Source organism: Marmota marmota, unplaced genomic scaffold (genome assembly GCF_001458135.2).
Source record: "Marmota marmota marmota unplaced genomic scaffold, marMar, whole genome shotgun sequence".
NCBI classification, from domain to species: domain Eukaryota; kingdom Metazoa; phylum Chordata; class Mammalia; order Rodentia; family Sciuridae; genus Marmota; species Marmota marmota.
Window position 1 is genome coordinate 39,540,477 of NW_026000082.1, and position 11,992 is coordinate 39,552,468.

Consider the following 11,992-nt stretch of genomic DNA (forward strand, 5'->3'; position numbering starts at 1 on the left):
CCGCGGGACGCAGCTGCGGGGACTCGGAACTCGAGAAGCTGCGGCCACAGTGAGTGAGCGCCGGGAGCTGGGGGGCGGGGGTGGGTCCGGGGCGCAGAGGTGCGGAGGGTCTCTGAGAGCGAGGAGCACCCGGCGCCTCCGTCCGTCACGCGTTTCCGTCACCTCCACCGTGTCTCCTCCGGCTCCTTGGCCCGAGGACTTTTTCTACCCCGCCTGTGGGCTGTGGGCCGAAAGGCTGGCCTTGCTCCGTGGGAGCGACAACAGCAACCTGAGGTCACAGCCTACGCTGCGGAGCGCTCTGCTCCTCCAGGGGGCTAGCCCCGAGCCCCCACGGGCAGCACTTTCCTCTCAGATGTCTTCTGTTGAGGGAGGCCGTCCTCGACCGCGCCGTATTAAATAACATCTTCTCCTCTTTGCGCCACTGAATGTTTTTCTTCAAATTATTCGATCCCTCACTGAATGTCGTCCCTTCACCCCAACTTGGTGCTTTGTGAGGCCTGGGACTTCTGTCCACCACATGGTTGATGCATGGAAATGTTCTCAGGAGGAATAGGTCAATGAACAGCCCCAGGAGGGGGCCCCTATAATGATTCTCACTTCACAGCTGGGGAACTGGAAGTTGAGAGGCTAAGGGACTTGATAAGGTCACATCAGCTGACCCTGTTGGACCTCAAACCATTTCAGTGGTTGCAGCACAGTCCAGGGCAAGTGGCGCTGGCGTCAGGGGGTGTGTTGGAGCAGTGGGAACCAGGCAGGAGATTGGAGTCGTTGGGGCAAACTCAGGCCATCTGGCACGTAGCCAGAGGGGCAGCAGCCATTCTGTTGGTCATATTTGTCTCCAGCACCTAAGAAATTCCCCTGCCCCTGTGACTGCTTCCTTGACTCACCTGCTGGGCAGATTGGGACCCACTAAACTGCAAGGGTGGACACCCTATTTATGTGGATGAGGGGAGTCAATAGAAGGGTACCGTGGCCTAGGGACAGTGTCCTGGTTTTGCTTCCCAGTGTCCCTTTTTGTGCTATATGACCTTGGGCAAGTGACTGACTTCCTGGACCACCCCGGCTGAGCTCAGAGCACCCAGTGCTTGACGACGAAGCAGGTCAACCTGTCCAGTTCCCTGTCCAGTTCTAAGCAGGGCCACCTCAGAAGAGCAAGAGGAGAGCCCCACACTCATTCCAAATGTCTCTTTATCAGGCGCCTGTGTAAAACTTAACTCTGGTTCAAAGAGAAGTGGGTGTTTGTACCTGAAATGGGTGAACAGGTCCATTTCCAGGGTTAGGATGAGACTGGTGCCCACCCTGGTCCTCTGGGAACCCCCCAACTCCAGATGAAATGCCCTGAGGCTAGGGAAGGAGGTGAGAAAGGGAGAAACTGTTTCCAAGGAAGCTGAGGACCAGAGGGACAGGTAAGGATGGGACTAATGGTGGATGGGATGGGCAGTAGAGAGCCTGTGACCTGACCTCCCCACCCCTGTCACTGGGGGACACTGGGAACACTGAAAACTGCGGCTCTGGATCTGGAGGGAGGAGGCTGTTTGCAGCCCTAGACAGAGCTAGCTGTCTCTGCGTGTGAGTGTGGTAACCCTTGTGGCTCTTTCTTCTTATGCTTAGTGCCAGAGGGATCACCAGGTGGCAGGGGCAAGGTGTGAAGTGTGTGCTTGATTGCTCCCTCCCAAAGCTCTCCTTTGTCTCTTGCTTTTGTTTGTCTTCTCATCTGCTCTGTTCCCACTTCTGTAGCTGTGGCCTCTCTATCCACTGCCCCCTCCCATGCTTATGTTGTGGTCCAGCCCCGTGATGTGATTATGAAGTTAAAGAGTGGCCCCCCTCCTTACCTGGAACAGTCGTCACGTGGCTTTAGAGCCAGTTGCACATCTAACTTTGCTTTATTTAAACATCAAAAGTACAGTAGAGAAAGGACATGATGTGAAAAAGGACATGATGGATCAGAAAGCAAAGGGTGTGACAGCCCAGCGAAGCAGGAGTGGGGTGGTATGGGGAGACCTGGGAGGCTTCAAAGGCACAACGAAGCCTTTATTTTCCATCTCTTCCTGTGCCGGCTGCTCATTGAAAGTGGTAGATGGCTGTTGGCTTCTGCATACTAGCCTGAGCCTGGAGCTGAAGGTCATAGGCAGGAACCTGGGCTCTTGGCACAGAGCTTCTGTCCGGCAGCACCCAAACCCTCCTTCTCCAGGCACTTGCAAAGCTGGGTTGCAGCACACCTAGGATATGCCCCTCCCTGCCCAGGTCCTGTCTGACTTCTCTTGTCTCCTGGTGGGAGTCACAGCTCCAGGCTGGCCTCTGTCTTGCTCTCACAGACCCCAGGGTCTGCTGTCAGTGTGACCCAGTCAAGGAGGCAACTAAAAGTTACCAGACCCTGTAGTCTTCTTAAGCTTCCTCCCGAACAGCAGTTTTTGGTGTTCCTATCCCCTGTGACCACGTTGTTGAGCATCAGCTCCAAGCCTGGCTGGATCTGTGCTTGGTACCTGCCCAGCACTGAGCTCTCATGGGTACCTCTCCTTATCCCAGGTTTGTGGATGAGAAAATGGAGGTTCAGGAGGTGAGGCAGCTTTCCCGAAGTCACGCTAGATTTGGATCAGGAGCTGTCTGACCAAGTCAGTGGTTACAAGTCGGCTAGTGAGAGAACTGGCCAGAATGGGGGCAGATGGAGGTTCCAAGTTGGCCTCAGGAAACTCTGGACAGAGCTGAAGCCTTGGGAGGCCTTGGCAGAGGCATTTGGCTGCTCTTTCTTGCAACCACTGGAACGCGGAGGCATTGATGCCATAGTTGTAGAGCACCAGCTGGGATTCTGAGCTCTAATGGGAAACAGGTACTATCCCTTGAGCAGTCTGGTAAGGGAAGTTACTTTGTTGCCCACTAGTGGATCTGGGCCGTGAGCCCAAGGAAAGACCAGAACCTGGGATGGGAAGAGGGTGATGTGCCGCAGCCCCCTGGATGATTGCCAACCTTCTCCACGTCCTGATTCAGCTTGAGTGCGTGGCCTGATTGGGTTCTGGGTTTGTGATCTCAATGTGGCCAGGTGCTTTGGGAAGGAGCTGGCATCAGGCTGGGCCAAATGAGCCATGACTTGTGAAGCAGGTCCCCAACCTCTTCAGCTCTGGCCATGCAACTTGTGAGCGGGCCACAAAGCTATTTGAATGTCTTTCTCTCCATGAGAACGTGGGCGCCATGAAGGCAGGCAGGTTTCATCATTCTTTTCAGGGCTGTGTTCCCAGGGCCCAGGACATTGTCAGCACATAGCAAGAACTCAGTGAGGATTTGTGGAATAAATGACCAGAGGGTGAACTCGGGGCCTCTGTTGGGGGCACTTGCCTTACCTGCTTGGAAACCAACTTTCTCCCCTGCCCTTTGCAGCCTTGTCTCCGTGAAGCTTGAAGCTGGGCATCCTGGGGGCCATGCAGAGGGCTGGGGCAGGGGGTCGGAGGGCCTCCGACTGCGGGCCTGCCCCTTACCGGCCCAGGTGCATCACCAAGTTTGCCCAGGTGGGTGGGCTGCTCCCTCCAGGTGTGCCCTGGTGGGAAGTCTTTGGGGACAGGCCCTGGGGGTGGGGAGGAGCTTGGGATCAAGGACCTGCTTCCCCGTCTCCCTCCCTGACCCAGGCTTTGCGATGTGTGCGCACACACACGGGGAGTTGGGCCCTCAGAGGGCTTGAATGGGAAGGCAGCAGAGCCTGGGTCTCTGTCACTGCCCACGGCTTGCCTAGCAGAGCAGTGGGCCAAGGGAGGGAGACCTTGGAGGATGGGGTCAGGAGCTGTGGGCCTGACTCCCCTGCCTTGCCTCCTCCTGCCCCCTCACCAAACAGTATGTGGGCTCCTTCCCTGTGGATGACCTGGACACCCAGGACAGCGTGTGGCTGGTGCAGCAATGGCTGTGGGCCCTGAAGGTGAGGGGGATGGGGACAAGGAGGCACCTCCCCGGTAAGGATCACAGTCTTGGGATGTCAGACTGGGAACAAACCCTGAGACTAGATCCAGCTCCTCCCCAGTCATAAAGTGGGCATGTGAGGCCCACAGAGGGGCAGGATGAAAGGGACTTGAGAGGTGGCCCAGTGGCTACCCACAGCCAGACTCCCAAAGCTCTGTCCCTCATGCCCAGTGAGTTCCTTCCCCTGGCCCTGCAGCTCGAGGCCACAGCCAATAGACAGGGGAGGTGGTCGTGAGGTGACTACCTGTGGCCTGCCTGGGGGTGTTCTGTATCCCCACTTCTCTCCCTTCTGGGGCATCCGTCGCCTGGAGCTTTGTCACCTGGCAGACAGGGTGGATGGGCTGAGCAGGCCTTGGTGGATGTGACTGAGCAGGGCCAAGCCTGGGAGGTGACAGCTTCTCCCACCAACACTCTTCCACCCAGGATTGTCCCCGTCGCCGCGCTGTCATCCTGAAGTTCAGCCTTCAGGGCCTCAAGGTCTACAGCGGGGAAGGAGAGGTAGGAGCTCAAGAGGGTCAGGTGAGAACTCAACAGGGACAGGTGTCTCCTCTCTCAGGACAAACTTGCTACCACCTGCCGTGGCCTCAGCTCAGCCCTGGAGAGTTCCTCTGGGGGCCCCTTGTGTTCCCCTTTGCTCTGCCTTTGAGCACTCTTTCTTTTTTGGTTTTGGTTTTCGGGATTGGACCCAGGGGTACTTAACTACTAAGCCACATCCCCAGCCTTTTTTTTTTTTTTTTTTTTTTTTTTAATTTTGCAATAGGATCTCACTAAGTCATTTAGGGCTTGGCTGAATTGCTGAGGCTGGCCTTGAATTGCAGTCCTCCTGCCTCAGCCTCCCACACCACTGGAATTACAGGTGTGCGACACCGCGTCCAGCTGGACATTCTTTCTTCAAGGGCCTATCCCCAGGGTCAAGCTCTGGCAAGTTTCTCATCCCTGGCCCTCCAAAATCTTCTTTGGGGGCCACCTTTTGGCCCAAAGCAGGGACATTATCCCACGAGGTTTTGGTAGGTACCATGCCTGGTATTGGCTGTGGACACCCTCCTGTGGCTGCAGAAGGGGCCTATCTCAGCTGGAGCTGGCAGGAACCCCTGCTTGGGTGCCTGTGCCCCAGAACCATACCTCACAACTGCAGTCCCTCTCACCTAAGGTCGTGGTGAGCATGGAGTCCCAGAGCCAGGTGTTGCGGGCTCCTGAAGTTAGGTCCTGTGTCGCTTGCATGGGCTTCCCTATACCTATCAGCAGCCCATCAGAGAGATCCTAGGGTTCTACCCACGTGACACACGTCTCAGCAGGAGATGCTCAGAGGACTGCACTTAAACGGAGAACCAGTGGCAGAGCCAGGGTTCATTCACTGTCACATGGCCAAGTGACCCAGACATGCAACCCAGGGCTGGCCACCACACCATGGCAGGAGATCACTGCTCTGCCTCTGGGTTCCATAAAATAGGGGTGATGATCCCAACCTACGGGTCTGCAACTGGGACAAGCCCAATACCACGTGAGGGCGCTATGGGGTGGGCCTGCAAGGAGTGAAGGCCCGTACCCCGGGAGCAGGTGGCCCTGCCCTAGGCGTGCAGGCTGAGGGTAGGTGGTGTGTGGGGCCCAAGGACTGGCCACTGCTGCCCAGGTGGGGTCTCATGAGGCCCAGCACCTGCTCTGCCTGTCCAGGTGCTCCTGATGGCCCATGCCCTGAGACGCATCCTCTATTCCACCTGGTGTCCTGCCAATTGCCAGTTTTCCTTCATCGCCCGGAACCCACGCAGCCCCGCCAGCAAGCTCTTCTGCCACCTTTTTGTGGGCAGCCAGCCTGGAGAGGTATCTGGGGCCCCGGGCTGGGGCAGGGACACCACTGAGGCTTGAGTGGGTTGTGCTGAGCACCAGGGCAGGTTTCAGGGACAAAGGCCTTTGGGGATTGGCTTCCCTCCAGGGAGCCTTCCAACCTTACCACACTGGCCCCTGCTTTGGCTCTGCCCACTGAAGACCCTCTAAGGCCAGTCAGGGGCCTTGCTCTTGGAGATGGGCGGTCTTGCCAGGCCTTTGCTCGTGCCGTCCTCCTTGCCGGGAAGGCTTGCCCCTCCTTTCTCACCCCACTCACCTTTAGGGCTCTGCCCACCTCCACCCCTCTGCATGGCTCCTCCTGTGGAGTCCTGCGGCAGGACCACACTCCAGCTGCCGTCTGTCAGTAATTAGAGACATTTGAATTTTTTGAAAGCAGCGCCTTGGTCCGGGTCTCACTGTCCCAGTGCATGGCCCTGGGCGGGTGGTAGGGTGAGCACTAGGCAGGAGGTCTGGGAAGTCAAAGCCAGCGTGGCCGTAGTGTGACAGAGCCGTGACAGCCAGTTTGGCCAGTAGAGGCTGGGTTTGGGTCCATCATCAAGGCTTCGCTGTTACCGCTGAATGTCAAGCCCTGTGCTGAGTAGTGGGGTGACATGTAGCTGAAGCTCACGGTGCCAGCTTGCTGGGTCTGGCTGGCATGAGTGTGGGTGGGATGTGTGGAGCTCACTTCTCTAGCTCCTCTGAGGAGCACAGGAGGCGGGGATGAGGAAACTGAGGCACACAGAGCGCCCTGTCCTGCCCTGGGTCACGGGAGCTGCAGGCTTAAATCAAAACCCAGGCCCTGCTCATTGCTCTGAGAGGGGCTGGGGCAGTTATGGGGAGGGATGGTAAGCCTTGGGGAGGTGCATGTAGCCCACCGTCATCTCCCCTGCTCCCAGCATGAGTGACACCTTGCCAAGGTAAGTGTCCATATTTGTTAAAGGAATAGGGCCCTTGGTAGGGAGGCTGCTTGGTGGTGAGGTTCTAAGGGATTAGGAGGAGTTTTCCCAGGAAGAACAGCGAGGGGCAAGGGGCTCCCTAGCCCTGGACTGTGGGTGGCTCCTGCCGAGGTGCACCCCAGGAGGCTTCTCCCAGCTGAGCCCCTCCCCCTCCTCAGGTCCAGATCCTGCACCTGCTGCTCTGCCGCTCCTTCCAGCTTGCGTACCTCCTTCAGCACCCGGAGGAGAGGGCGCAGCCTGAGCCCTGCCCGGGGCCTGCAGGGGACGTGTCCCTGAAGCCACTCTCCAGCCCTGGGGGCCCCCCTGCTATGGTGCGGGAGCCCTTCGGCCGTGATCAGCTCTCACAGAACGTCCATGCTCTCGTCTCCTTTCGGCGGCTGCCTGCTGAGGGGCCAGTGGGTGGCGGTGGGGTATGCAGCCCCCAGCCCAGGGGTTGCGGGTTAGGGCAAGGGAGCTGGGCAAGGGCTGGGGGGGTTGTGTTGGACAAGCTGTGGTTTGCCTGACCTGGCATGGCTGGGCCTGAGTCTGTCTGCCCATGGGCCCCTCTTGGTGCCCTAGAAGGAGCTGCCAGAGTCCGAAGGCCGTGGGGGTGCCCGCCATGCCCGCCTGGGGAATCCCTACTGCTCGCCCACGCTGGTGCGCAAGAAGGCCATTCGCAGCAAGGTGATCCGCTCCGGGGCCTACCGAGCCTGCACCTATGAGACACAGCTGCAGCTGTCGGCTCGGGAGGCCTGTGAGTTGTGGGAGTGCCCCTGTCTCTGTGCCCCAGGGCCGGCAGAGGCCAGTGCGTGCGAGGCTGTGGCTGTACCCCATGGAGGCCTGTGTATGAATGCGTGTGCATGTGGGTCCCTGGGTGTGTGTGTGCCTCTGGGCTTGCGTGGGTGGTGTGAACTTTAACTGGGGAGTGGGTGTGAGTGGGACTGTGGTGTCTGCAGGGGGCTGGGTGTGCACCTGTTGGTCGGGGAGGGAGGCTTGGTTTGGAGACAGATGGTGGGGAGAGGACCTGTAGTGGCTGGGCAGGCCGGCGGACATGGAGGGATCTGGCCACTCTCCCTTTGACCCCTGGGTGGTCTCCATAGTTCCTGCTGCATGGGAGGCATGGCCCCGCACTCCTGGTGGTCCCTCGTGCCTGGTGGAGAGTGAGGGCAGCCTGACAGAGAACATCTGGGCCTTTGCTGGCATCTCCAGGTAGGAGGGAACCGGCCTGGCCTAGTGTCCGGTTCCTTGGGTTGGGCAGAGACCTGGCAGGGGGCCCCTGCAGGACCATGACATGCGTGCAGCCCTGTGTGGGGGCAGAATGACCTGGCTTTGGTGACTTCAGGCCTGTCACAGGCCAGCCTCTTTAAACCTCTCTCCTGATGGGGTCTCAGAGGACCCCTGGGGAATCTTTGAGCTCCTGAGAGCTCCTTCTCATTGAATAGCAACTCTGGGCCAAGTACTGTTGTGGCTTTTTGTTGTTGTTTTACTTTTTTCCAGAGTTGGGGGGTAGATCAGGCTGGGGACGCTTTGCCACTGAGTGACATCCCCAGACTTCACCTCTCTTTTTGGGGAACAGGGTTTCACTTGGTTGCTGAGACTGGCCTCAATCTTCTGATCCTTCTGCCTCAGCCTCCCGAGTAGCTGGGATCATAGGCCTGTACCACGCAGCCCAGCCAGGCGCTGCATGTGGAAGGCATTTATTACTTCCCAGGCTGCCTCCGTGCTGTTGGGGTTCTGTCCCTCCCCAAAGCAGCAGCCTGGGGCTGAGACCAGAGCAGGGCTCTAACTTCAGCCTCTTGCCTCTGCACCCCAGGCCCTGTGCACTGGCCCTGCTACGGAGAGACGTGCTAGGAGCCTTCCTGTTGTGGCCTGAGCCAGGCACCAATGGCCAGTGGTGCCTGTCTGTGAGGACACAATGCGGGGTGGTGCCCCACCAGGTCTTCCGGAACCATCTGGGCCGCTACTGTCTAGAGGTAAGAAGGAGGCCTCTGTCCCTGCCCTGTCCCATCTCTGGCTCTGCCTTTTGCCATGATGCCCCACCTTTTCCTAATTGGTGACTTCCTGAGTCTACCTCACATCCTGTTTGACTTTCTCTGGCCCCACCCTAATCCCACTTTCCACCCACTTCGTCTGCCTGCCTTGCTTTCCCACACCATAGCCCATCTTTAACAGAGGAGGACACTGACTCAGAGAAGACAGGGACTTGCCTGAACTCACACAGCCTCTGGGATGGGGTAGTGAGGCTTTTCACACGTGTGCTCATACTTCCAAGGTGAATGCCTCAGTCCTTCCCAGGTTGGGAAGAGAGAGGAAGTGGTGTCTGGCCCTGCCATGACATCATAACTCTGAGCTCTCATTTCTTGCTCTCTAAAATGGGCACCTGGGGGGCAGGGCACTGGTGTGAGCCTGGGGCAGGGAACTGGAGCTGAAGACCCTTCCTCCCCAGCACCTGCCTGCAGAGTTCCCCAGCCTGGAGGCCCTGGTGGAGAGCCACGCTGGGACTGAGCGCAGCCTCTTCTGTCCCCTCGACATGGGCCGCCGGAACCCCACCTACGAGGAGCAGGACAGTGGGCCTGAGGGCAGGCCCCTGCGGACTCTCCGGCCCCTGGGCCATGCCAAGTCTGAGGCTGAACTTCAGGGCCTGGGCTAGGCCCTGCTCCAGGACTCCCTTACCCAGCCCCCAGGCCTTCATAGCTGCTCTGCCCTCCCTGCTCCCCACTGGCCACCATTCCATCGGTCTCTGCCCCGGACCAGTTTTCCATTGCTTTGCTGCCCGTGGGAGGGGAGCCCTGACATTGGAGATTTTTCAGTGGCTTCTCATAGGACACGTAGTCCTCCAAGGTTCCAGGCAGAGCTACAGGGGTTCCATATCTTCTGAATGGCTTTGGGGCTTGTCCTGGCTTCCACTCTGCTCCTCGCACAGAGCTATCCAAGGGTTAGGAGGCTTGCTCACCAGCAGAGGTGCAGCCTTTCCTAAAGAGACCAGGTCTCTGGAGAGCTCCCAACAGGAACCAGACACAGAGGGAGTGTCAGTGCACCAGCTCCGCTAGCCATTTGGCTGCCAGGGCCAGGGTGCATCTAGCAGTTAGCTGCAGACTGCAGTCAGTTTGGGGACTGCCTTGGGAAGCCACCTGATGCTGGCATTTCCTTTAATGCAGGGCTGACCACAGCCATCAGGGGCTGTCCCACTTACCAGGCTAGTCCCACTGGGGATGGGCAGAGCAGAACCATCCACAGGTAGAAGTAATGTGAGCCCTGTTAGAGGAGGCCTGGCCTCAGCTGGCTATGGGAGATGCAGGAACCATCTAGTGTGACTGATGAGTCCAGGGATCCCCCTCATCAGTAAGCTCACTGACAAATGTGAATCTGCCTGATTGAGTGATGGGACAAGTTCATTTTGGATGAACTTCTATCCTGAGGCAGAGGCCCAGTCATGCGTCAGGGGACCACCTTCTTCCCATCTGGGGGTGGCATGTGCCTGTTCAGTGCCTTGGAGGTAATGTATTTCTGACTCCCTGAGGGAGAAGGCAGCACCAGCAGGATAGAAAGAAGGGAGGCAACCCCGGGAGGGAGAAGGTGGCCTCTTGGAGGGTCAGGCCTGCAGTGTCTGCATCCAGCCCCTCACCAGACATGATCTGGCCAGGGACCTTGTCAAGTAAGGTGTCCATTTCAGGGGATAGAGGGGACATGTCCTCAGGGACTTGTCATTGGAAACGTGCCTGACTTTATCTGAATGGAGGTGGGAAGCTGGGACTCCGCAGCCACCCCCGAAACCCACCCACTGCCCCTGCAGAGCACTGGCCGGCTGTGGGAGGCCCCAGCTCCGAGAGGGGTTTAGTGATGCCTTGGGCCTAGGACAGGAGCATCATAGATGTGCACTTAAGGGAACCAGTGATAGGCCCAGACTTGGGCATGGCTCATCTCTGGGAGGGCTGGGTTTTTTTGTATCAATTACCTGTGTGGACAAGAGATTGCGGGGAGGGGAGGTGTTCAGCACACTGAAGGGACAGGCCTTCCCCAAGCTCTTTGACATTCTTCAAATGGCCTTTATTGGTGACATGTTAAAAAAGATTTTTGGGCAATGCCTGCGGGCTCCCCGTGTCTTGATTAGAGACCACATTTTTTGTCCTTGTTCCTACCAGTGCCACTGGAGAGCCCAGCTTTCCTTACTGTGTGGACTTTGAAACAAATAAAACTCATTTCTTCAGACGGTCTAGTGCAGACTTCTCTTTAGGAGGCACGGTCTTCATCTACCTCACCTGTTTTGTTTTTGCCATACAGTCTGCTGGTGCAGGGTGGGACGCCAGATAGAGGTTTTGTCCTCAAGGGCTCAGAATGTCCGGAAGGACCATAGGTAGGTGGGTTTAACCAAATCATATCCTTCTGCGTTAAACCCCTTAAGGGAAAAGATTTAGCACCTTGTGCTCCAGCAGCTTGCCATAGGACCTTTGCACAGCCCAGACAGGTCTCACTGACCCCCTTCCCTTTGCTTGATTCAGCTCCTCAACTGTCATGTTTTTGCTCCAGTCAGTCTCAGGATACCTGACCCGACTTCCTAGACTTAAGTACCCCCCCCTTCCTGCTGAGCTGGGGCTTTTAGCTGCCAGACCAGTGCTCTACCTTTGAGAGGCATCCCCAGAGGATCCCTGTTAGTTGTCCCACCAACTGGTTCTTTAGTTTGTAATTGCTTTCACTGATGGGATTTTGTGAGGGGTTTGTTTTCAGTGTCAGTCTCCCCTGCCAGACTCCGGCCTGCTGGAGGGCTGTCCCCCCAACACCTGGCACTGGTTCTGTGCCTGGGGAAGTTGCGCAGAGCCAGTCTGGTAGGGCCAGGTGGCCTTCGCAGCCAAAAGACTTTGGCTCAAGTTTTTGTTTGTTTTAAAATCTTGAGTTTAAGAAAGAACAGGGTGGCATCAGAGGAGGCTCGCGCTGTGAACGCTGCGGGCTCTGGGCGGCCTTCCCCCGGGTCCACACGCAGGTGAGGACAGAGGACTCCTCGGTCGCTGACCCCGCATGAGGCCTCGCTCCCGAGAGCTCTCGCCCCGAGGTGAGACAGGTCTCACTGACCCCTTCCGGCTCGGGCTGGACGCCTCTCGGCCCGGTACCGCTCCGCGGCCCGGCTCTGCGGCCCGGAGAACGCGCCGGGGTTGCGGGCCGCCCTGTGACGTCACGGCGTTGCCCGGCAACGACGAACGCCGTGAAGGCGCGCGCGCGAGCAGGCGGCTGGGGCGGCTCCGGGCCCGGGTCCTGCGGCTGAGCCCGCAACGCGGATCTCCCACGTCCCCCGCCCGGGC

The 11,992-nt window shown here is 58.2% G+C and overlaps 1 protein-coding gene across 7 annotated transcripts; it reads left to right on the forward strand.

Annotated features, from left to right (window-relative positions):
• Positions 1-11,979, forward strand: Sh2d5 (SH2 domain containing 5). 7 transcript variants are annotated; one of them, XM_048816183.1, is made up of 11 exons: positions 1-49; positions 2,527-2,827; positions 3,373-3,500; positions 3,821-3,901; positions 4,366-4,461; positions 5,614-5,760; positions 6,878-7,129; positions 7,278-7,452; positions 7,799-7,907; positions 8,512-8,671; positions 9,145-11,979. In XM_048816183.1, the coding sequence occupies exons 3-11, from the start codon at positions 3,414-3,416 to the stop codon at positions 9,346-9,348; spliced, it is 1,311 nt and encodes a 436-aa protein (XP_048672140.1). In that variant the 5' UTR covers positions 1-49; positions 2,527-2,827; positions 3,373-3,413; the 3' UTR covers positions 9,349-11,979. The 7 variants fall into 7 exon arrangements, with proteins under 7 accessions (XP_048672140.1, XP_048672142.1, XP_048672146.1 ...); XM_048816185.1 differs by having other exon boundaries at positions 7,281-7,452; XM_048816189.1 differs by having other exon boundaries at positions 6,878-7,030; positions 7,281-7,452.
• The last annotated feature ends 13 nt before the right edge of the window (positions 11,980-11,992 follow it).